This window comes from Calidris pugnax, unplaced genomic scaffold, assembly GCF_001431845.1.
Source record: "Calidris pugnax isolate Ruff unplaced genomic scaffold, ASM143184v1 scaffold54, whole genome shotgun sequence".
Lineage (NCBI taxonomy): Eukaryota > Metazoa > Chordata > Aves > Charadriiformes > Scolopacidae > Calidris > Calidris pugnax.
The window spans coordinates 6,091,669-6,113,701 of record NW_015090864.1 but is presented as its reverse complement, the minus strand read 5'-3'; the positions used below and the strand labels follow the sequence as shown (position 1 = coordinate 6,113,701).

Sequence of the window (22,033 nt, the reverse complement as noted above, 5' to 3'; positions counted from 1 at the left end):
GCACACAGCTGGTCCTGCATGGTCACTCGGGTGACTCCTGGTCCATGCTGCCTCTGGCATCTTCATGCTGCAGAAAAAATTAAGCTTTTGTCTCTGATTTCTACCTTCTCATACTCTCCAGACCCACTCAATTGTTATTTTTGAATAGGAACAGCCTTAAAAGTAATAGCAAACAAATAAATTGGAATAGCCTTGTGAAGTAGAAAGCTGGCTTGCACAAACCTAACCAGCTTTGTACATCTGTTACTGCCCACTCCCATTGAGTCATACCGAGACTTAGTCACCAGCATCCTCAGTCTCACAGTACGACTTAGATATCTGCCTCCAAAACACATGCTGCAGTCTGCATGGCATGGGGGAGGGAGGAAAGCAAAGCAATGAGCAACCGACTCCGAAAGGAATAAAGCAATGTAGCAAGCTTTATTATACTATACGATGACTCGTATATCAAAGCAACAAAAACAAAAGGACTGAAAATCCTGTGTATGTCAGCTTTGAATCTTTCCTTGTGCAATAATTGAGTGATTTGATATAAATCCTCAAAGGCTTCTAGATAGGATTGTTGTCCAAAAAAAAAAATATATATATATTTCTATTCAATACCAAGCTGTGCCCTCTATTCCACAGAGCTCAAACTTTGGATTCTCCTCGCAGGCTGTCAGCATGCGTAGCGTATTTGCTAGTCAGAGTTTTACATAGGCCTGTAATAGGTACAAATCCAAGGTTGATCTTAAAAAAAACCCACCGGTGTGCAGACTGAGATGAAAGAAGCTGTTCACAGCTAATGTTAATAAAAAATCCCGACTTTCTTTGTCCTTGGTAGGATACTTGAAGTACTCAAAGCTCGGTAATGTTAGAGAAGGAGACTCCGAGAGCCCTGTTAAGGTGTGATGCTGAGGAGTGCAGCTTGTAGCAATTTTTTGAGCTCAGGGCTGTTGTCAGGGCTCAGCTTAATTTCTCTGTATCTTGTTTTCTTTGTTTATTTTATTAAAGGAGCTGTCTCCCCATATTGAAAAACTGTCTTAGGAAAGTGTCACCTCCTGCTTGAGTTAACGTTGTAAAAAGAAACCGTAATGTCTGGCAGGCATTTCACATTCTTAAATTTGGTGCAATCCTAGCACATATATAGAACTTAGTGAAGCAGAAAAATACTGTCTCATAGGTGACACCATCAGTAGTCAGGACTGCGTGATGCTACCTACGCTAGGTCTCTGAAATTGGCTATAGCTGAGGAACCTGAGTCACCTTGAAAACACTGCCAAAGAGTTGGCCACATCTGGAGTACTCTGTCCAGTTCCGGGTTCCCTAGTTCAAGAACGACAGGGAACTACTGGAGAGAGTCCAGTGGAAGCTACAAAGAAGATCAGGGAACTGGAGCACCTCTCTTAAGATGAAAGGCTGAGACACCTGGGTCTGTTTAGCCTGAAGAAGAGAAGACTGAGAGGGGATCTCATCAATGCTTATCAATATCTAAAGGGTCGGTCTTGAGAGGATGGGGCCAAACTCTTTTCAATGGTGCCCAGTCACAGGACAAGAAGCAACAGGCACAAACTGGAACACAGGAAATTCCATCTGAAGATGAGGAAAAACTTCTTTATTCTGAGAGTGCCAGAGCACTAAAACAGGCTGCCCAGAGGGGGTGTGTGAGTCTCCTTTCTGGAGATACTCAAAATGCACCTGAATGTGTTCCTGTCCAACCTGCTCTAGGTGACTCTGCTTTGGCGGGGGGATTGGACTGCATGATCTCAGAAGATCTCTTCCAATCCCTACCATTTTGTGATTCCGTGACCATGTTCATGGGTCATGAACCCACCACCATGGTCACAGGACTTCACCCAATCGTGTTGTTCATGGCCACGTCTTGCATGTGAAGGGACAGTTGCAAAGGATAGCAGCAGGGAGCTGTTTGTGAAATATTCTTTTGATACCCAGCCCTGACATTTTGGACCGCTGTTGAGTGGGGCCATAAAAAGGTCCTGCTTTCACCCAAAATATCTTGGAAATCGATTTCTGACCTGTCAATCACAGCATGCCCCAAGAATGCCTTGTTGGCTCCTTGGCTTCAGCCATTGCAGAGAAGCTTTACTAGCCTGGCTGCCAAAGTAGCCTTGAAACAAAACGAAAATAAAAAAAGAATCCTTTTTGTTCTGTGTTGTTTACTGGATTCAAGGCTTTAGTGGTCTGTTATTTAAGCTTGCAGCCTCCACAGCAGAATTGCTGGAAGCCCTCTTCTGACACCAAGGTCTCCAACTACAGCAGCATCCAGACCAGCGTGTCTGGGCAAGTCTTTTTGGCAGGAATCATCCCTAGTAAGGAAAGGAACAGTGAAACTGGCTGGAAAAGGTGAAAAATGGCTTGGCTAACCAGATCTTGCTCCTTTTGCTATTTGGTGATGTTATGCCAGCCAATATATTTGCTTTCTGTATCCTGAAGTGTGGTTTTCTTTCCTGTTCTCCAAAACAGCTCTGAGAAAAGGTTCTTTGTTCTCCCAAAATTTCAAAGAACAAAAATTTTATTCTTCCTTCTTTTCACATAATCCCAACTATTCTGATATAAGGGCTGTCAAAGGGGAAAGAGATGGCATTAGGAAGGATCACCCGCTAGATGTAACCCTGACAAGAATCACCTTAGAGTTAGTCTCACCTTTGGAAGAGAAATGAGTGTGAAGAATCTGTGACCTTCCAGGTATCTGTTTTTCCCCCAGAGGAAACAGGGAAGGAAGTGGTAGAGAAGGTAAGTGTGCTTGCAGGCAGAATTCTCCTGACGCGTGCTCTGCAAAAACTAAAGCAGCAGACAAGCCTGGTGAAAACAATGAAGTCAGCTTAGTTGTTTCTTCGGATGTGTTAACCCCCTGTGCTATCAATAAGAAAAGTCCTGGAAAACTGCCTGTCGGGTGGATGTTGTGGGAGATTGCCCTCCCCAGGGGGGAGCCTGGCTGGTAGCAGGAGCCCCGAGCTGTGGCTCTGCTGTGTCACAGCTCTGCTGTCCTCCGGAAAAAGCTTTGATATCCCTGGGGCCATATTCTTCAGCGAATATAACGGGAGCTGCCATGACAACCTCTTGTAAATAAAAGTGAATTGAAAACAAAATAAATCCGAAGCGGCTTTGTGGCTGCGAAGTAAATCTAAACTGCTCAAGAGGTCATTTTTTCTAATTGGGGATGACAGGGGTGATGTCTGGCTGTCAGATGGCACTGAGCGATGTGAAGGGCTGACTGAGGAAGAGGAGCACAGCAGGGAAGCTGCCAAAATTTTACAAAACAGACTTTGCATACTCTTAATTCCAGGTCAGCAGCACTAGGAGCTGCAGTCTCTGGTGGCCTTTCTTCCTTACAGCGAAGGTGGTCTCTACAGAAGTTGTCTGTCCAGGGATGTAGTGCAGGACTGAGGGATACAGGGAGTGCTGCTGTTTGTTCTTCAGCCAGGGCTGTGCAGTCTCAAATGAGCAGGACTCTTGCTCGTACCGAGATGTCACTGCACACCTTTTGCAGAAGTTTTTTAAATGTCTCTCCAGAGCCATGTGATTTTCCAGGGCAGTTATTCCAAGCGCAGCAAAGCAGAGCTGGAGAGCAAGACAACCATCTAAGAACGGTTTCAGTCCCAGCGTAACGGCAGAGCGAGCCTTCAATGTGTGTCTGTTGGCATGAGATCAGAGCAGTCAGAGATGGGATAAGGGTTAGGGCTGCACCGTTGGCCTGTCAAGAGCACTGTGGTGTTTTGCAATACTTTTGGAGCAGTTTTGTTTTGTTTTCTTAAACAGTTACTGTATCATCAACTACATTGTCACGTGCTTCTGGATGAAGAGGAACACAAGAGAAAAATAGATATCTAGTCTGTATTCTGTAGAGGTAAATGCAAAGAGAAAGTATTTCCTTGCTTAACCAACAGGTTGGAATCGAGAGAGCAGTATTTACAGCCTGGTATTTGATATATGTGTTTTTTTCTTTCTGTAAATGGATGCCCTCACGTATAGAATCCCATGAAGAAGTGGAAGATGAAAAAATTGTTAGGTAGCAGCTTCAATTACAGACTTTGTCACAGAACTAAAAGTATAATTATTATCCTGTTCGAAATGCTTTCCAGCACTGTATTAACAAAGAAAGGTCTCGTGCTGTCCAGTTATTTCTGCTTACAAGTGGAGATCTCCTGTACTGAATGTAAAGATAGATGAAGTTAGCATACCTCCATGGTATCTCAGAGTTATCCCTCAAATTAGAATAGAGTCATCAACTGGGTTTCATGATACTTTTAGACTTTAGAATTTAATATAAACATGTTTTTAAGCTTGAAATTGTAACTGGGAACTGAAATTTAGCTCCTAGAAAAATAGTTTTATCTACTTCCCCCCTCCTATTTTTGAAGGTTTCTGCTCAAAAAAAGAAGTTATGGTTTCATTTTTAGGTGTTCCAGATTTTCTGGACAATTTTTTCAACCCTGGTTACTAGATAAGTGTCTCCTTACACCCAGTTTCTTCCATCAAATCTGCAGCCTCCCTAAACAGCAGGTTTTCTTCCCGTGGATTACAACAAGCAGTAATATAAAGATGCTAATATGTGGAGCTCAAAAGAGGTTATTTCCTTGATTTATTCCATGGAAAATGACTTAGCACACATCAGATTCCAGCTCCTGCACTGCCAAAGATGGTAGAGGAAAATGTTGGTAAATCCTTTGGCTAAATTAAAGTAAACATGAGGGGATATGTTTTTGTGTGATTTTCCATTGGTCTCTTAAACTTCTTCACAAATGTTCTTCACTGAAGTCCTGCAGTAACATACAAAGTAGGAATAATAATAATAATTCTAATAAATGATAATCCACTTATTGACACTGTTTATAAATGCCATTTATGGATGAATAATTGTTATATGGAGTAGGTAATTTTGATCTTAACTAATTATAAGAATAAGCAAATTAATACAGCAGCTTTTCTTTAAGGTCCTGTGGTGCCTGGTTCAGCCTCCATCAAATCTAGATAATAGTGAAAATCTAAACCAAACAAATTGCCTCTTCGTTTGGTTTTGAGATGTTTGCTTACATTTTTGTTTGCAAATGGAGGTGATGTGAAACACAGATGTCAAAGCATGGCAAAGAGGGTGACGTGTAGTTGGGTTGGTGCTTTGTAGTTTGGGCCTTTGTAGGTGATTCCCATTGAATGTGCATAGATAGAGCCGGGAGCATACTAATTTGTCATGAATACTTTGGTTTGTGGCCTAATGATGTGGGGCCAGCTTGGCCAAGCCTGGCTACTGATGCTTTTTTTTTTCCCTTTCCAACTTGGCATGAATTACTCCCATGTGCTTCAGTTCCAGTAATTCAATATTTTGTTCCTTATTTTTGTTGTTCGTTATGTAACCAGAATATTTTCAAACACTTGTAAGGATTATGCCTGAGTTATACACATTTTTGAGCATATTTTGGATTTAGTATGATTACACAATGTGATGTGATTAGACCTGTGGCTGCTCTGAATTCTGAAAGCAAGCAAGACTTGCAGACTTCCCGGATGGTGCTAATTTTTAATTAAGTTCTATTTAATCTCAAATTAGATTTGCGTGAAATTGCTATTTATTTATGTTTTGAACTATTTTAAATGGGTTGCAGATGTGGTGGTAGAGAAGCACTGAATCATTACATGGAAAGGGTGATGCCTTGCATCTGGGAGGTTCGGCATTGGGCAGGTATTCCTGACATTTAGATTAAGGTTTGGGATCCAAGCCTCAGTTATTCAGCACACAGCATTAGGCAACTCCTTGCTTTTGGTCATAGAGTTACTCATTATCTGCTTTTCTGATCAAGCAGATGCTAAACTTGACACTAACATAATTTCCTTATGCATGTAGAAAGGAGCCCTAAACCCCCCGTGGCTGGAACACGAAGTAGCATAAACAGAACAGACGGCAGGAGGTAGAATATAATTGCAGTTTGTTTTTTTGTTAGTTAAAGATGAGCATGTGTGCTTTGCTGATGCCTTTATTGTCTTTAGTCACGCAGAATTGGGTGCTCCTCTCCAATCTGTGCAAGGGAATTGGTTATTTCTCCCTCGTTGTTATATATGTTACATATCTTTCAGAACATCAACATATTCTCACTCAGGTGTTGTTTATTGCCATAAATTCTCTTTAAAACAAGATTATACACCCCACTAAAGACAAGATAGACCATTTGCTGAGCAAGCGGCTATATTTAAAGGGTAATCTCCTACAAATTTGCCTGTGGGAGTTGAGTACCTCCCCTTTAAAGTTTTAGCACAGGTGTTCTGACTTTGGCTCTGCAGGTGCTTTTTCCTGGTGATTCACTTGTTTTTTACCTCTGCCATTGATTCCATATCTAAGGAGAGTGAGCAGAGCCTGTATTAGGGCTTACCAGCAATCGCTGTGGGTAAAGCAGGGGGCACTTCGGAAATAAAATCATGGGCTACAATCATGGGATGCTTTGGTGGAAGAAAGAAGACATTAATATAGGACAATTTTTCTTCTCTGTCCTGGCAGGATCTCAGCTCATTTGCCATGCCCTTCTTGGACGGTGATGTGGAGAGCACAGACAAAAATGCTTCTCGCAAGGTAAGATATTTCCAAAGCTTCACCTTTGCTGTGGTTGTTGAGTCCCTTTGTGGTAAACACAATTTATTAGGCTTAAAAAAGCCTGAGGTTTTAGTCTTTCCTACCATGCTATTAACATGTTGAGAGTGAAAGACTAGGGCAAATATCGTGACTCTTGCAGATCTTACCATGAGGATGCTTGTGCTTACATTACCTGTAAGCGATGCTAACCTTTGGTGGTATTGCTTTGAATACTGCAGATGTTGTGTCTAAAGTTGTTGTAATTCAATGAAGTGGTATTGCATAACTTCATTCTCAGGAATATAGTTAGCTAACGAAATTTGTGGTGTTGCTACAGAAATACAGTGCCCAAATAGGCATCTGTGGCTGTTGGTATGTTTTCCTGGAATTGCCTGCCAGTGGTTGCTCTCTGGCTGTGGAGGTTTTAACTGTTCAGTGTCACTGACCTATCTGTCCTTGGCAGTGGCAGAATGAGCTGCCTACATTTGTTGAAGCCGTAGCACCAGGGTCTTCCTGTAAACAAGGTGGAAACGTTCCTCCTTGGAGGATGTTCATGTGGGATGAACTCAAGGTTATCCTTCTAGAGGTATTGCTGTGACTTGCTTTTCCCATGGCCTAATACATTTCATAGAGTTTTCTTACTTTAAAATGATCAGACAAGCATATTCAATGGATGACATTAGGGATGGTTGCACAGCACCTACACAGTCTTTAATACAATAAAAATTGTGGGTGGTTTCTGTCATCTTCAGGTCCTGGCCTCATCATTTTCACAAAGCGCTGATGCACAAGCTGGTCTGCTAAATGTAAGCCTCCTACCAGCCAAGTTATGGGCTTGGTGAAAAGAGATAGATACTCTTCCAAACAGTAGATAACCCCAAAAGCTGATCTATAGCTACACAGCGGACCAGTTTGACTTGGCACAGTATTTACAAGGCTGTGGACCTCTGTGAAGATTAAACCTGCTACAGACCATTTGTCAAAGAATCTACAGTTATAGTTCAAGGCAGGTGAAGCAATAAATATCTCCTTAGTGAAGCTAATCCTCATCTAGAACAATAATAACTTAGCTCTGTTGACAGCAGAAGTTTCTGCTCCTTTGCACCTTGCAAGAAGGGACAGTTGTTTAAAAAAAATTCAGCAATCCATCAGTAAGTGAATATGTTTATAACATTGGCCTTGTTCCTTTCTGCGTTGGACCTTTTAAGACTGACGTAGGAGTCACTGACGCAGAGGATCTCTTGTAGATGCCAGGGAAGCTAAAATATACAGTGTTACCCAAAGGTGCTTGTTTGGTGGGTTTGCATAAAGTGAACAATGTGATGGTTTTGAAAAGCGTTGTCGTGCTGGAAGAAGGTGGGGGTTTTTAGCCAAAACTTGATTTTTCCATTTATCACCTCCTTTTCCCAAGGAAAGGCGAGAAAGCTGCATGAATCTCAGTCCTAAAGAAAAAAATATACCATAGTTAATCTCAGTCATGTGTAGTATTACATGATATCATTTTAATTACTTCCACTTTACCGTTTATGAGGCCCTTGTTTTTCCTCTTACTGGTCTCGGGACTCTCTTTTGATGAACATTTGGAAGAACATTTCAGTAGTTGCCCCTTTTTGCAACTTCAGTAAATGCTGGGGTTTTTTTCCCTAGACTTGGGTCAAAGTGGAAGTCCAATTAACTTTGGAATAATTATGCAACTGGGGCTTAACATCTGAAATTACTTTTTTAACTGACCTTTTTGATAGAGTGTATAAGGCCCGGACTTTTTTCTAACATCATACTTGGAGCTCTGTTCAACAAGTGCAACAAAGTGGTAAGAAACCCACTTCTGATAAGAAAGGGTTCGAGTAGCAAAATCCATCGCCACACATCTCATCCTAAATATTGTTTTTCTCAATATGAAGGGTGTGATCTTTGCTGCTACTGAATGATGGCCAGCATCAGACTGCTAGAATTATTTAATTCTAACGTTTGCCACTCCCTGCTGTTGCTACATAAAGAATTCCCCAAGTTGCTGTTCACTTTCAAGTAAGATGGTTCTTCTTTGTTCAAGTTTGAAATCACAATGGGATGTGTAACTTTTGTATATTAAAAGTCAGTATTGCATTAGTAGGATGGCTTTTCCTTCACCCGTCATCTTAGAGGCTGGCAATTCACCAGGGATCTCTCTTTTCCTGCACTTAACTCTTCTGTCACTTGGGCTGTAGATCAAGGTAGAAAAGAGCAGTTCCCAACCCGTCATTGCAATCTGCCATTAATTTAATTTTCCTGTTCTTTGTGAAAGGCTTTTAGAAACTGAATTAACATTTTTTCACAGAGATCCTCAGCACTTTACCATGCAAGTGTCTCTCAATCATTACCCTGTGACAACAATCCTCATTACACAGCTGGGAAACTCAAGTGCAGAATTATTTGTTAAGGTTCACACAAGAATTTTTTGGCAATGGTGAGAATGTGGCACACACTGCCTGAAGTTTAGCCTTAATTACTTCTCATTAAAATGACTGCTGCTATAAATTATGTATTCTTCTTTCCTTCATGACCGACGGCAGGAAGAAGGCAGGGATAGTTTTCACCTCCCTCTGCTGAAGATGGAGAATATAATATTTTGGAGATTTGCATAGAAGGTTCTGGCGTGATGGGATGGATGACCTGGCTCTTCTTGTTGCCTGACAAATTGCCTTTAGACTTTTACTGGTAGCTTTGTCTAAAACAACTGGTATTGCTGATCGCCCCATGCCCAAAGCTAGGACTCTCCAGAAATGGCTTGAATCCTTCTTGCAGGGAGACCTTAGAGGACCATTAAATACAGCAGTATAGACAAGGGTAACTGGGAGCTAAGAAGCAGTTAGATTTACTGGATTACCTTAGTCTGGGAAAAGACAGTGTAAAAGGGGCAATTTAGAGACCTGGAAAATTGTGAATCATGTAGAGCATCATTCAGAAAATAATTCTGGTGTGGTGTGGCAGAGTAGCAGTCAGGGATGAGTGCCCCTCTGCACCCAAATGGCTCTATCAATTTTAAAGGTCTTAGCACCTTGAAGCTTATAGATCCTTCATCAAAAAGGTAGGTTAAAGGATAAGGTGTGGAAATTATAGGAAATGGACAGCCATTTCTTTCAGCTGGAGGCCTGAGATTGTGAATGATTAGAAAGAAGGAAATGACACAGACAGAAAATTGTCCAGAGGGAGGCAGGGAGCAAATTATAGATGGAGGAAGGAAGAGGGGGAAGAATTTTGAAGAATAATATTGATCCATTCCTTTATGGAAATAATACAATTGTCATAAAAATTTAGAAGAAAGCTTGGGAAATAAGTGTGTGCATTAAATGTTCTTTTCTCTATATGGGGAAAAAGCTGGTGAGATGCTTATCCTAGAATGATAATGGAGAGTGTCGTATTAATGACTGAAGCGTATTTAAAGCAGAAGATGCTAAAGCTAGGCATTTTGAAATCTAATCCAACAACTCTGATAAAACACCCTTGAATGAATTGGCGCAGCTTTCTCTGACTAGCCCTGATTTTGAATAAATCTTGGAGCAGAGATGGAGTTCCAAAAGACTGCAAAAAAAGCAATTACTGTGTTAATATTTACAGTGTTTGCAATTAGGATAATTTACAGGTTTGTCAATTGTACATTAGTCCTGGGCAAAACAATGAAATATCTCATGTTGGATAGTTAATGAAGCTATTATAATAGACTCATTTGACTGGAAATAATTGTAAACAGTTTTCATTGAACAAATGAGGGGGTTTAAATGAATTATAAATTTGGTTGGAAAATGTCATAGTGTCGGTGTCATGTATATAAAAAGTACCACAAGACATTTTGATTTAAGAAACCGGAATGATACTGAATAAACATGGAGCCTATTAAATAAACAAAAAACTGTCTGATAAAATAAATTGAGACTCATCACTGGAAACTTTTGTTTCTAGGCAGACAAAACATTCTGTTGCTATACTATATCATACTTTATCAGTGACTTGAAAGAAATACAAACTCAATTCTGATACAATTTGTAGTTCATACAAAAATGAGGGAGAAGAGTGGATAATCCTGAGCAGGAAAGTCTCCAGTGCAGAATGACTTGAATCACTTAAAACACATCTTGCAAACAAACAGCCCCTCTCAGTTTGGCTAAATTGTGATAGGTTATACCTTGGAGCAAATAATGCAGACTTTATTTTGGGGAAGTCCTTCACTTTGATTAGATTTTGAGAATAGCTGTAGATAATCAGCTGTACATGGATTCTGGGCGTGACACAGTGGTTAAAGGATTGGTTTGGTTTCTGGATGTACGAACAAAGGAGTAGAGTGAAAAGCAGAGGTTTTGTTATGACTGCATTTTTCAACGCCTCATAGTTCTGCTCTCAGTAGTGCAGGAAAGCGTTGATGAACTAGGATCAGAAAACATCAGAGGAGTGACTGCAATACTGAAGGACTTCAGGGAGCCCTTTGTGCTGCTCCTGGTCCCAGCATTGGTTTTGTTTTGTTTGGTGACTCCTGGGAACTGCATGAGCAACCCCTGGAAAAGGGAGAAGTAAAAAATATGCCGTTCCCCCTGTCTTCACTGGATAATCTCCTTCTGATTCCTTTTTTTCCCAGTCTTTTCATTGTCCTTTTCTTTATAAGTAGTGAACTGGCCTTGGTAAGGAGGATGGGGAGCGTGCCCTGGGTGGTGTCACGGCCTTGGCACAGGACACCTGCAGAGGATGCCGTGAGCCTCAGGGCAAGGACACGTGTGCCAAGAGCTGCACTGCTGTGTGTGTGGCTCCTTCTCATCTGCTGCTGTAGAACAAATGCAGTTAAGGGTTAGGAAGTAGACTGGGAGCCAGCCCTGCTTCCACCCTTCCTCACGCCTGCTTCTGCCCTCCGAGCAGCCCTGCTCGCTGCTGGAAACCTTACCCCAACCATCCGTGGAGCAATGCAGGGCTCTCAGAGCCCGCCGGAGCAGGCAGCCACATCCCATTGTATTTTCATTTGGGAAAGTGTCATTGTACTTTAGTTTTGGGAAGTGACATCGCTGATCCTGTAAAATATGTTGTCATCTCAATTGTTACTGCTCATGCAGAACCAAGGGAACTGGTGGTGATGAATGTGACCACATGGTGCCTGGGAGAGTAAGTCCTTCATTACCTATCAGCCTAATGAAGTCAGCTCTTGTGTTTCTGTGAGCTCTTTTATTCCAGCAGAATGAGAGAATCATCCAATTAACTTTATCAAAGAGCTTTTTTATTGAGATTCAGTGGAAGGGCAGGAAACAAGTGCAGACGTCTATCTGGTGTATCGTCTCTAATTGTGTTTGCTGTCCCTGTCAAGGATGGTGGGAGGTGATTCCTTCTCCGTTATTCGTCTTTCAAACTTTTTTTAAGTGAAAAGGCAAAATAAAGGTCAAATAACTCACTGTTGTAAAAGCAAACAGAACTCAGGTGCTCCATAAATGTCCTAAATATTTGGAATTGGGGGAAAAAAAAAAAGGAGCTCAGGAGTGTTCAATAGCTTTTGCCTAAATTCAGAAGCATTTTGAAAGGATGTTTATTTGGAGCCCATTCCTATTCTAGACAGATTAATTTTTCCCCACTGTTCTGAAAAATGAATCTAAATTCACCAGACAGTGAACCAGAGCCAGAGATTTTTTAGGGAGGGCATCCTCTGGGGAAGGCTGTGTGCCCAAGGAAGGACCTGTTGCTGGAGCACCTTGGCAGGGGAGCAGAGGAGGTGGCTGTGAAGAGATGCTGTGGAAGGGACATGGGCAGTGCCTGGGTGTCCCCGCCTCTGATACAGCCTCTGCCTCTTCGTGGTCAGGGTCTTCTCAGCAGAACTTGTTCATTTTTCTGGGCATGTTGCTTTGGCAGGACACTGCTCCTTCCTGCAGTTCAATGGTCCTTAAACTCTAGGCTGGGAGCAGAAATGGCTTCTTAGAGAGGACTTGATTTGGAAAAATGGAGGGATCAGGTTTTTAATACAAAGCATGGGAAAGAAAAGGACAAGACTGGGAAAATTTCTGCCTGTGAGTGAGAAGAGGCAGGACGGAGATGTTTGTGATGAATAGTTTGATCTCTTAGCACGTTGCATTGGGGATTATTGCATGGTAGTGATTAAATGTAGTGCACTTCAATTTTTTATTACTTTTTTTTGTAAAATAAGGTGAAGAATTGCAGGTCAGGTAAGAAAACAGTTGAAGGGAAAGATGGCAGGCTGATATTGAAAGGATGACAGTTGGGTGGAGGGACAGAACTAGTGGGCTTTCCCCAAGCTCAGCCCTTGGACTGATCTTTGCTAGTAAGGCTGAGAGGAAAAATAGAAGCATAAGAACCAAATTTGTTGATGATGCAAAGAGAAGTGTGTTTTTGTTTTTTTTTTTCATCATAGGAAAGAACCTCATACAGGAAGACCTGGATGATGTTCAGAATAGCTAATTCTTAACAACACAAGATACAAGGTTGCTCACCTGGGATGTGTTAATAGGAGCAATAAATAAGAGGTCAAGGACCGTTCTCTTGGCCCAGAGATGAAGGGCTTGGGCACAGTCCTGTTGCAGAGCCAGACTATTGCATGTACTAGAGCAGGGTGGCCATGTGCAACCTGGGACTGGCCTTGGCTTGTGCTGTCCCCAAGCCCAGGTGGCAACTGGGCAGTACTCATGGCACAGACTGAATCCCCAGCAGATTGTGAGTGAGCAGGAAAGCTCTGTGGATGACTGCTCAATGGTTTGAGCCTGTGTCCAGCTGCTTCACTCACTGGCAGTGGTTTATGTTGGGATTTTGTCACCTAGGAGTTTATCTGTTGAAAATGAAGGTGTGGATCTGCTGGTCCATCACAGGATGGCTCTGAGCCATTAATGTGTGTAGCTGGGAGAAAGGAAGAAGAAATTAGGAAGAGAGAAAGATCCCTGTGTCCAGATGAAATGTCAAGGGAAGCTTTGAGGATGCTATTTCTTGATTTGAAATCTTCTAGAGCTGCCCAGCTCAGGGCAAGTGCCAAGATATCACTTTACGTTTCATTCAAAAAGTTTAAAGTAAGTCTGCTGGATGCCAAACATTTTAAGCCATGTCTCATTTTTTCAGTAGTGGCCTGTTGTGGGTGTATTTTAGGAGCCTGCCTAAGATCATTTGGTGTATACAACAGAGCAAAGTCGCTCCCTGGTCCCCAGCTGAGGATTCTTTTGTGCTCTGAAGCATGAAAACTGATAGTGTCTTACGGCATTTTAGGATATATTTACTCAGTGCTATGTAAGGTAACCAGTTTAGCCTTGAACAAGTAAAGTCAGTCGCTAGAAACAGCACATCTGATGTGATGGGGCTCTGCTTGGCTGCTTAACCCCGCTGGGAGCACATTGCTGTGGGCTGAGGGGAAGGTTGCCACTACTCCCAGGCTGGGAGCACATTGCTGTGGGCTGAGGGGAGGGTTGTGCTGCCACTACTTCCAAGCTGCTAATTTAGCCATGTTCCTCTGCAGACATAGGGTCAGGAGCTGAGATTTCTCTCCAGCATAACCATTTTAAGGCTTAGGGAGTCCAAGTTTAGGTGTAGAGCTCAAAGCTACCATATATGCTCTGCACAAAGCCAGCCACGGGAATGTTTTGTTGTTGGTTGATTGGGGTTTTTCTAATTAAATAAGCAGTCATCATACTGAGAGGAAATTTTTAATTTGTTTGATTAGACCTTATTTCTACATTGATTCGTACTGTACTCACTTAGTATGTTTGGACTTCTTATCTCCAAAAGGCCAATTAACCGGTTGGGGTCAAATGAGCCATATCACCATGTGCATTTATTAGGTGTGTTTCATATTTCTGCCCATTCTTACTTCATTGCTTTTCCTGGACCAACACAAACTGATGTACAAGGGTTATTAATGTGCGATATGAAGGTGCAGTACTATGTTTTGGTTTTTTTTTTGCTGCTACAGCTCAGCTGGAGGAATAGTTATTTTTCCAAAGCACATGTGGGAGTTTTGTGCCCACCTGCCTGTCATAGCTTCAGGAAATGAGTCCAAAAAGCATGAAGAACGGGCTGATGATCCATCTAGCTGTGTAACCTGCCTCTAGCACCGCTGCCAGAGTCCTCACACCGAGTCTGCATAGGATGGGGGGGTTTATTCCACAGCAGAGATTCTTCCCCATTCCCAGCTGAAGCACAATAATTAATATTGCCTTGTAACTTTTACATGCACTGTGATAACAGTCCTTGATTTTACTCATAGAACTGCCTAATCATCTTTTAAACCTCACAATTCATTAGCCTCAAATAATATTCTAAGAAAGCAATCCTGTTGTAATTCCCAAAGCAAAATCACAGGTATTTATCCGCTTCGATGGTAGGTGTAACCTGTGTATAATTAACATGTGGAGGGGCTGAGGAGGAATTCAATGTAGTAATTTCCTTTAATTTAGTAGCACGCACATGTGTATTTAGCAGCGTGCCCCTGGTGCTCTGACAATTAGCTAATTCATCTGCCTGGCACGATGGAGAGAAAGCAACTGGTTGTGATTGCAGTAAACAAAAACATCCCGCTGCTTCTGCTCAGAATTGGAGAACAATTTGCTTTCGTGTCTGATGTGTGCGTACAAGGGAAAACTGACGCTGTTTGACAAATTGTTGCTTGGCATCTTACATTTCTAGAATTCCTTTAGTGCATGAGGATACCATAGTCTTCTAAAAGTGTCTCCTATCGGTGTGTCGTTATAACCAAACAAGCGTGCAGAAAAGAGAACATGAAATATTAAGGGTGGCACAGGAATGACGTCCTTCTCTTAGCTTTAACCAAACAAGCGTGCAGAAAAGAGAACATGCAATATTAAGGGTGGCACTGGAATGATGTCCTCTTAGCTTCACAAATGTCCCGGCTTGTCACTTTAGAATAAATTATAATGGCATTACCATCCTGGAAACAGTCCTAAATCGCAGTAGTAGCAGCAGATTTGTATTATGATTAAAATGAAATGGAAAATACTCCCTACTTGCAGGCAGTAGATTTGGCAGTAGACCTCTTTAAATCGCAATGCCAAAGGAGGTGCTGCTGTGCTACTTGGTTGTTTCCTGGACCGCATCGTTGTTAAGAGAACAATGTATAAGTTGTCTCAGATGATTTACAGATAATATTTTAGTCAAGTTAATGAGCTTTTATGAAAAAGCTACCACTTTGGGACTATTTACCCATGGCAAAAAAAGCTATTTGTTTATTAATTTACTTATAGCGAGGTTATTATTCCAGTTCTCAGTTGAGGGATTGTGCCTTATTATTCTTGATAAATACTCACTGGGAGATGGTCTGTGTGCCAGAGGACTTAGAGTGGGAATAAAAGGAGATAAGGTAGAATAGATATGTAATATCAAGTGAGTTTCCTAGAGTGCATTCAGAACCTGTGACAGGGCTGGGAGGTAAACCTGAGGCTCAAGTCACTGCATTAAGCATGAAACACTACATTTTTTCTTCTCTGATGGATATTGTGGATGGATACTCTGATGGATACCAAGAGTGTTTGGTACTCAGTGCTTCAGTTAGGATTGATTTATCCTTTCCAAAAACTTCTCCTTGAGGGCAACTGCTCCCCTAATTCATCTGCAAAAAGGACAGGTATATTTTTTGGGGTATTTTTGTCCATGCTGACAAAAATAAGTGTACAGGTATAAAAACTGGTTGTGCCTCTTGTCAAACATCTCTGCACTGTACAGCAAGGCACAGAGCAGAATTCATCAGCTGTCCAGGGCTGTGCCAGGGTGGCTCCATGCCCCTCCTGGTGACCCACACTATTTGTGTCCGTTTCCCAGAACAAGTACCTTTTAGGTTAGAAACCCTCCCAAACAAGGGACCATGCTCTTCTGCAGCTCCCATGGAGCAGGACCTGTTCCAGCTCTGTCTCATCCCAAGTGGAAAGAGGAGCTGGTCCAAAGTGCATGTGGAGGAGACCCATACCTAGCTAGACTGGCACCTATCAGGTGTACCTGGCATCTTCACAGGTAGAAGCTGCTGTCTGCTCCATACCTCCCTCTTTGTTTTACATAGTTGTGAAGAGAGGAGCAGGCGTGCAAGGAGCTTGAAACTCAGTGGCACACCATGCCCATGGGCTCATACACCGTGGCCTTTGCTTACGTGTCCCCTGGAGACCCAAAACCCACCGCTGCCTTTTGCCAGGAACAAGGCCCTCATTCATGAGAAATGCCCCCAGCCAAAAAAGCAGCCTCGTACCCACAGAAGTGCTTTGTGCATCCAGAAGGAAATAAAGTCTACGTATACTCAGGCACAGGCAAATCCCACAGAGTTTTTGGGTCAGCTTCTATTAATTTTATGTGGGAAGAATTTCGTCTTTGCTCTTTTTTTTGTTTGTTTTTCTGGATATTTATCCCCCCTCGCTGGGCGAGCCCGCACAGTGCAGCGCTGTGTTGGGCACAGATATTCTCGGTAGCTGGGGAGCCAGCACAGGTCCCACAAGAGGTACAGCTGTTAGAAAGGTCGTACCCAAGCTTAAGGCTGGGATAATTAGCAGGAACATCACCACTCTAAAATAGTCCCTCTATTTTGGAACAGGAGTTGCAATCCCACAATTGTGGCTGTGTCTGGTGTTGTAGAGACCTGTCAGGCACTTGGGAACTTGTGCACTGTGCTCTGTCATGGGGTGTCTCCATCGTGTGATGGATGTAACCATAGATAGTTACTTAAATTTGGGAGGAAGACTTCAGGGTGCTGTGTTTCCTTAATGGCAGGCATTCATTGCCTTAAATAAATTCATTGCCAGTCATCTTGCAGTTCTCCAGGGAGGGAAGATGGATGTGTGGCAAATAAAAGTAGTAGAGAAAATTCTGCATTATATGTGTAATAATAAAATGTATGCACCCATGTTGTATTTTTTTTGTGAAATTCAGGGTGTCTTTAAGCACAAGGGGCAGCACGGAGCCCAGGGAGGTGGCACACACGCATCTGCGTGTCAGTGCAGGCAGGGGCTGGGGAAGGTGAGGTCTGGCTACTCCACCAGCCAAATAAACAGAAGTTGACTGTGTTGAGACAAGTTCAGAGATCCTGATGGCCTGAACTGAATTCATGGTGATTCTTCTCCTTTTTTTCCCTTTTCTCTCCTCCTCAGGTGGAAGAAAGCTACTCTGCCGGCAGCCCTTCAAAAGGCTTTTTCTCAAAAGGGCTCCAGAACCGACCTTCCAGCCCTGTTTCTGCCCCTGTGAGATCCAAACATAGCCCTGGCTCACCCAAAACAGTGTTCCCCTTCCCCTACCAGGAGTCTCCCCCACGCTCTCCACGTCGAATGAGCTTCAGTGGGATCTTCAGGTCCTCCTCCAAAGAGTCCTCCCCCAATTCTAACCCGTCTACCTCTCCTGGGGGCATCAAGTTTTTCTCCAGATCAAGAAAAAGTAAGAAATTGCTCATGTTATTTCAGGAAGATACACGGTACCTCTGGGCTTGGCCCATTCGTTACCTGCGGTAGTGAAGTAAGTGCAGATGAGGCATGTGCTAATTGTTCGTTATCACTTTCACTGACCATGTGTTTTGGGTTTCTGACATGCTGGCCATTAGGGTATGACCTCTGCAGGGCCATGCAGGGCTGAGGAGGGAAACCACACTTCAAAGTTTTCCATAGAAATCCTGCGTCCACATTAGTGGGAGGTTTCTGGGTGGTTTCACCAAGGCTGGTTGGACGTCAGTGCCGGGTCTTGAGAGCAATTGGAGATGTTGGTGGGGTTTGTGGTGGAGGTGGGCACCAAAATGACGTCGCCTCAGGAGCTAAGTGAGACTCACTAGACTCCATAGAGAATTTTAGCTGGTTTTTAAATTGATATTTCTTTGCCTGGTTGTAGGAAGGGAAAGAGACCTTTACTGGATAGGAGTAAATTATATGTTTCTAATCAAATGACCACTAAGGGAGTGTTAGAGCTCCTCTGCCATAATATGAAAGGCCTTGTAGACCTCCATGGTTCAGAGCACTTGCCTGTTTTATACCAAGCACAAATTTTACCTCTTCAGCAGCTCGTGGGCTAGCACACCATTAAGACTCAGAAATGAGCAGGATTGAGAAAAGGCTTCCATTTTAAAACTTTCTTGCTGAATAAAGGTTCCCAGTGCTGGCCTATAAACACAACCTGGTCCGCTCAAGCAGAAAGTGGCAATAGGAAGGGGAGTTGTGGGGAAATAGAATAATATCTTGCCACTGGGAATGCTGGATTGTGAGACCACAGTGAGTTTTTCTTCTGTGAACAGAAGTAATAACTCAATGATAAATTGTTGTCAAATTTTTTGTGACAACGTAGGTACAGAATTAGTGATGCATATACCTACATTTGGCTGTAAGTTTCCTGCAACACACTGATAGCTTTCAGTGACTTTTACATAGTATAGAGGGACCTTCTTGTTTTTCTTCATCAGAATTTCCCTTAAAAATGTTATTGTTAATCAGAACAAGTACTTCCATAGTGACTTTTATGCACGAGAACACAGCTATACAAACCCATATAGGATTTTCTTTAAGTTTATCAGAAGTTCTGCTGCAGCTTAATTGCAATGGCACCTTTTCTTGTCCTTGGCTCTCCTGAAAACACCTTCAGGAGACTGAAAATAGGAGAGTCAGTGTTTCCGAAGGACTCGAAGTAGCCTCCAAGCATCATTTCTATTTAAGGACATTTGTTCTCTGCTTAAAGTTCAAGTATGCTTTTTATGCTCCCCTCTTTTTCAAGCCTCACAGTAATTAAAGTCCATTTAGGTCCATAGGTTTAAATAGTGCCCAGGCAATATGCTGCTGATTGAGTACACAGAGAAGGGCTCACCACTGCATGAATAACAGCAAAATACACTGCATTGCAAAGCCACCTTGTGACTTTTTAAGCAAGTTATCCATGAAAATAGCACTGTTTAAGTCTTAGCTAGGTACAACAGAATATTAAATAAGGGAATCTTCCAGTTGTCAGCGAAATCCTTTTGATAAGGTCACATCCCTGTCACAGGAACAAGCTTGGAACAGGGCCATGCTATTTTTGAGCTATCAGAAGATACCCGTTACCCTGCTGCTCCAGAGAGGGTTGGAGGAATTGCTTTGGGCTTGGGTGTTTGTGGTCTTTTGTTTTTCAGGCAGGAGGGACAGCCTCTTGGAAAGGGCATGATGATTAAAATTGGTGTTTCCATTGATAACTCTTCTCCTTCTGCAGCTTTTTGCAAAACAGACCGTTTCTTACCAGGTGCTTTTCCATTGTTTCCAACTCTTTTACAGATACATACCCTTCACTACCACATTAAAGTTGATTTTATTCAGAATGTGCTAAACAGGGGTCAGTAATGAGTTACACTCTTAGGGTTTACTATATTTAATTAAATTTTATTGAATTTTATTTAACAATCTTTCCAGGACTTCAGGAAATATATGGATTAGCATTTCTTGTATTATGTAGTTTTTCACAAGCAAAACTTTTGCATTCTGCTATTTTGCAAATCAAGAATAACCCTTATGTATTACAAAACACTACATTAGTTGGTTATATTCCACTCAAAACCAAGTTTCTGTGGCTTGAACAGCATATCCTGAGTGACAGGGATTCTCAGAGGCTCCTCAGACCAGATACCTCAGACCTTTGTGCAGATGCTACCCTGAAGAGCTCTGAGAAGGACTAAACCACCATGAGGCTCCCTGTTTCTGAAGGTGCATAAATGCTTCACTGCTCAAAATTGTCACAGCCTATGTGATTAAAATCCCATTTTCTCAAGGAGCTTGGGATAATTGTGTTAAAAGTGCATGGGACATAGGTTGCTTTATCAGTTCTGAAGCCGTGAGTGCATTGAAATCAGACGGACTTGCCATGCTTGCCTGCCTTTACAGCCCTGCTGGTGCTAGGTTAGTGGCATTAAAATGAAAATTAATTATGTACTGGGCTGCACTAGGAGGATCGTCACCAGCAGGTCAAGGGAAGTCATCCTCCCACTCTGCTCAGCACCTGTGAGACACATCTGCAGTGCTGGATCCAGTTCTGGGCTCCCCAGTACAAGAGAGAAGGGATGTACTGGTCCAGAGATGGGCTGCTATGTTGGTCAGGGGCTGGGGCACCTGGTGGAGAGGGAAGAAGAAGGAGGAGGAGAAGACCTTTTTGCTGTCTTCAGTTACCTTATGGAGAAGGCAGTGCCAGGCACCTCAGGAATGCCCAGCAGAAAGGCAGGAAGCTGCGAGGGAAACTCCAGGCAGATGCAAGAAAAATGTTCTTGATGGGGGTGACACGGCATCGGAACAGAGCTCCTGAGGGACTGAGAAATTGCTGCCCTGGCAGATTTTAATAAGTCAATTGTGCAAAGCTCTGAGCACCCCAGTTTAAAGTTGAAGCCCTGCTTTGAGGAGAGGCTGGACCAGAGACATCCAAAAGTCCTTCCCAGCCTCAGCTTTTCTGGGAAACTGCACTGGAGCCTTCCCTTTGAGTTTATACCAAACCTGTATTTTATCCAGGCAATCTGCAATTAAAAAAAAAAAAGTGTCAGGTAAAAGTTCACAGGATTTGTGGAGAGCAGGGGGTTGTACCCCCAGTTTACCTGAAATGAGTCTGTGCTGCACTCATTCCCTGTCATCGTGGAGCAATATGTGAGGGAATTACATGCAGTCTTTGTTTTAAATAACATACCCTGTCTTCCCTCCACTTCCTCCTCCCACGCATTGTTCAAAACACAGACTAACCTGTTACTCCGCATATTCCTTGTTTTTCTTGGAAGCAACCTCTTCCGAGCTTGTTTTCATTTTAAAGGCTATGTGTGGTATTTGCAGCACTTTCTTTCCCATGTAGTTGCTCTTTTCCCAGCTCAGTTATTTTGCCTGTTGAATATGTGCAGTTCAGGAAGGGCATTAATGATGAGGGTAGGATGATATTAAAACAGAAAGTGATTTGCAGACATAAGAACTTAAAACATTTTCCACTTAAGGCTGGGAGTTGAAAGCTCTTGCTCATCTTTAATATTGTATCAGTTGTTTTGGCAGTAGCCAAAAGCTCATCTTTGTGTCTTTTCCCTTTGGTTGCCCCAGTTCAGCATCTGGTCATAACCCCACCGCCCTGATCTGACAAAAAGATTTGCCTTGAAAGGAAAAATACCTTCCCACAAGGTGTACTTGGCTGCCAGCCACTGCAGGTATTTTCTAAGGACAGCTTCAAAACATTAAACTGCTGGCTGGGGCTTCATGTCCAGCGTCCCTCCTTTGAAAAGGCAACAATTCCACCTTGGGCCCCTCCTGGCAGAGGCCCTACAGAGACTTTTTCTGGGTAAGGTGTGTGCTTTGCCATCAGTGCAGCCCCTTCAGTTCAGGAAATTCACTGCAGGAAAGTCCAAGACAGCCCTTTGCCTGTTGGTTTCTGCACAAGTGCTTTGACATTTAATTCTCAGCTTCTTAATTTGTTCTTTGTCTGAGAATTTCTTTACAACAGCACTGTTAGACGGATAACTGAAAACTGAATATGGATTTGGGATGAATTAAGCTTGGCTTGGAGGTCATGCAGGCGACTTGT

At 42.6% G+C, this 22,033-nt stretch overlaps 1 protein-coding gene across 3 annotated transcripts in view; it reads left to right on the top strand.

Moving 5' to 3' along the window:
* Positions 1 to 22,033, top strand: part of PRKAG2 (protein kinase, AMP-activated, gamma 2 non-catalytic subunit) — a 235,339-nt gene that overhangs the window by 61,879 nt on the left and 151,427 nt on the right. For 2 of the 3 annotated variants that reach the window (XM_014945025.1, XM_014945026.1), the window contains exons 2-3: positions 6,488 to 6,559; positions 17,644 to 17,923. In XM_014945025.1, the coding sequence (XP_014800511.1) occupies positions 6,488 to 6,559; positions 17,644 to 17,923 (352 nt within the window). Of the gene's footprint in view, positions 1 to 6,487; positions 6,560 to 17,643; positions 18,002 to 22,033 lie in introns of those variants that run through there. The other variant, XM_014945029.1, reaches the window with a different exon arrangement.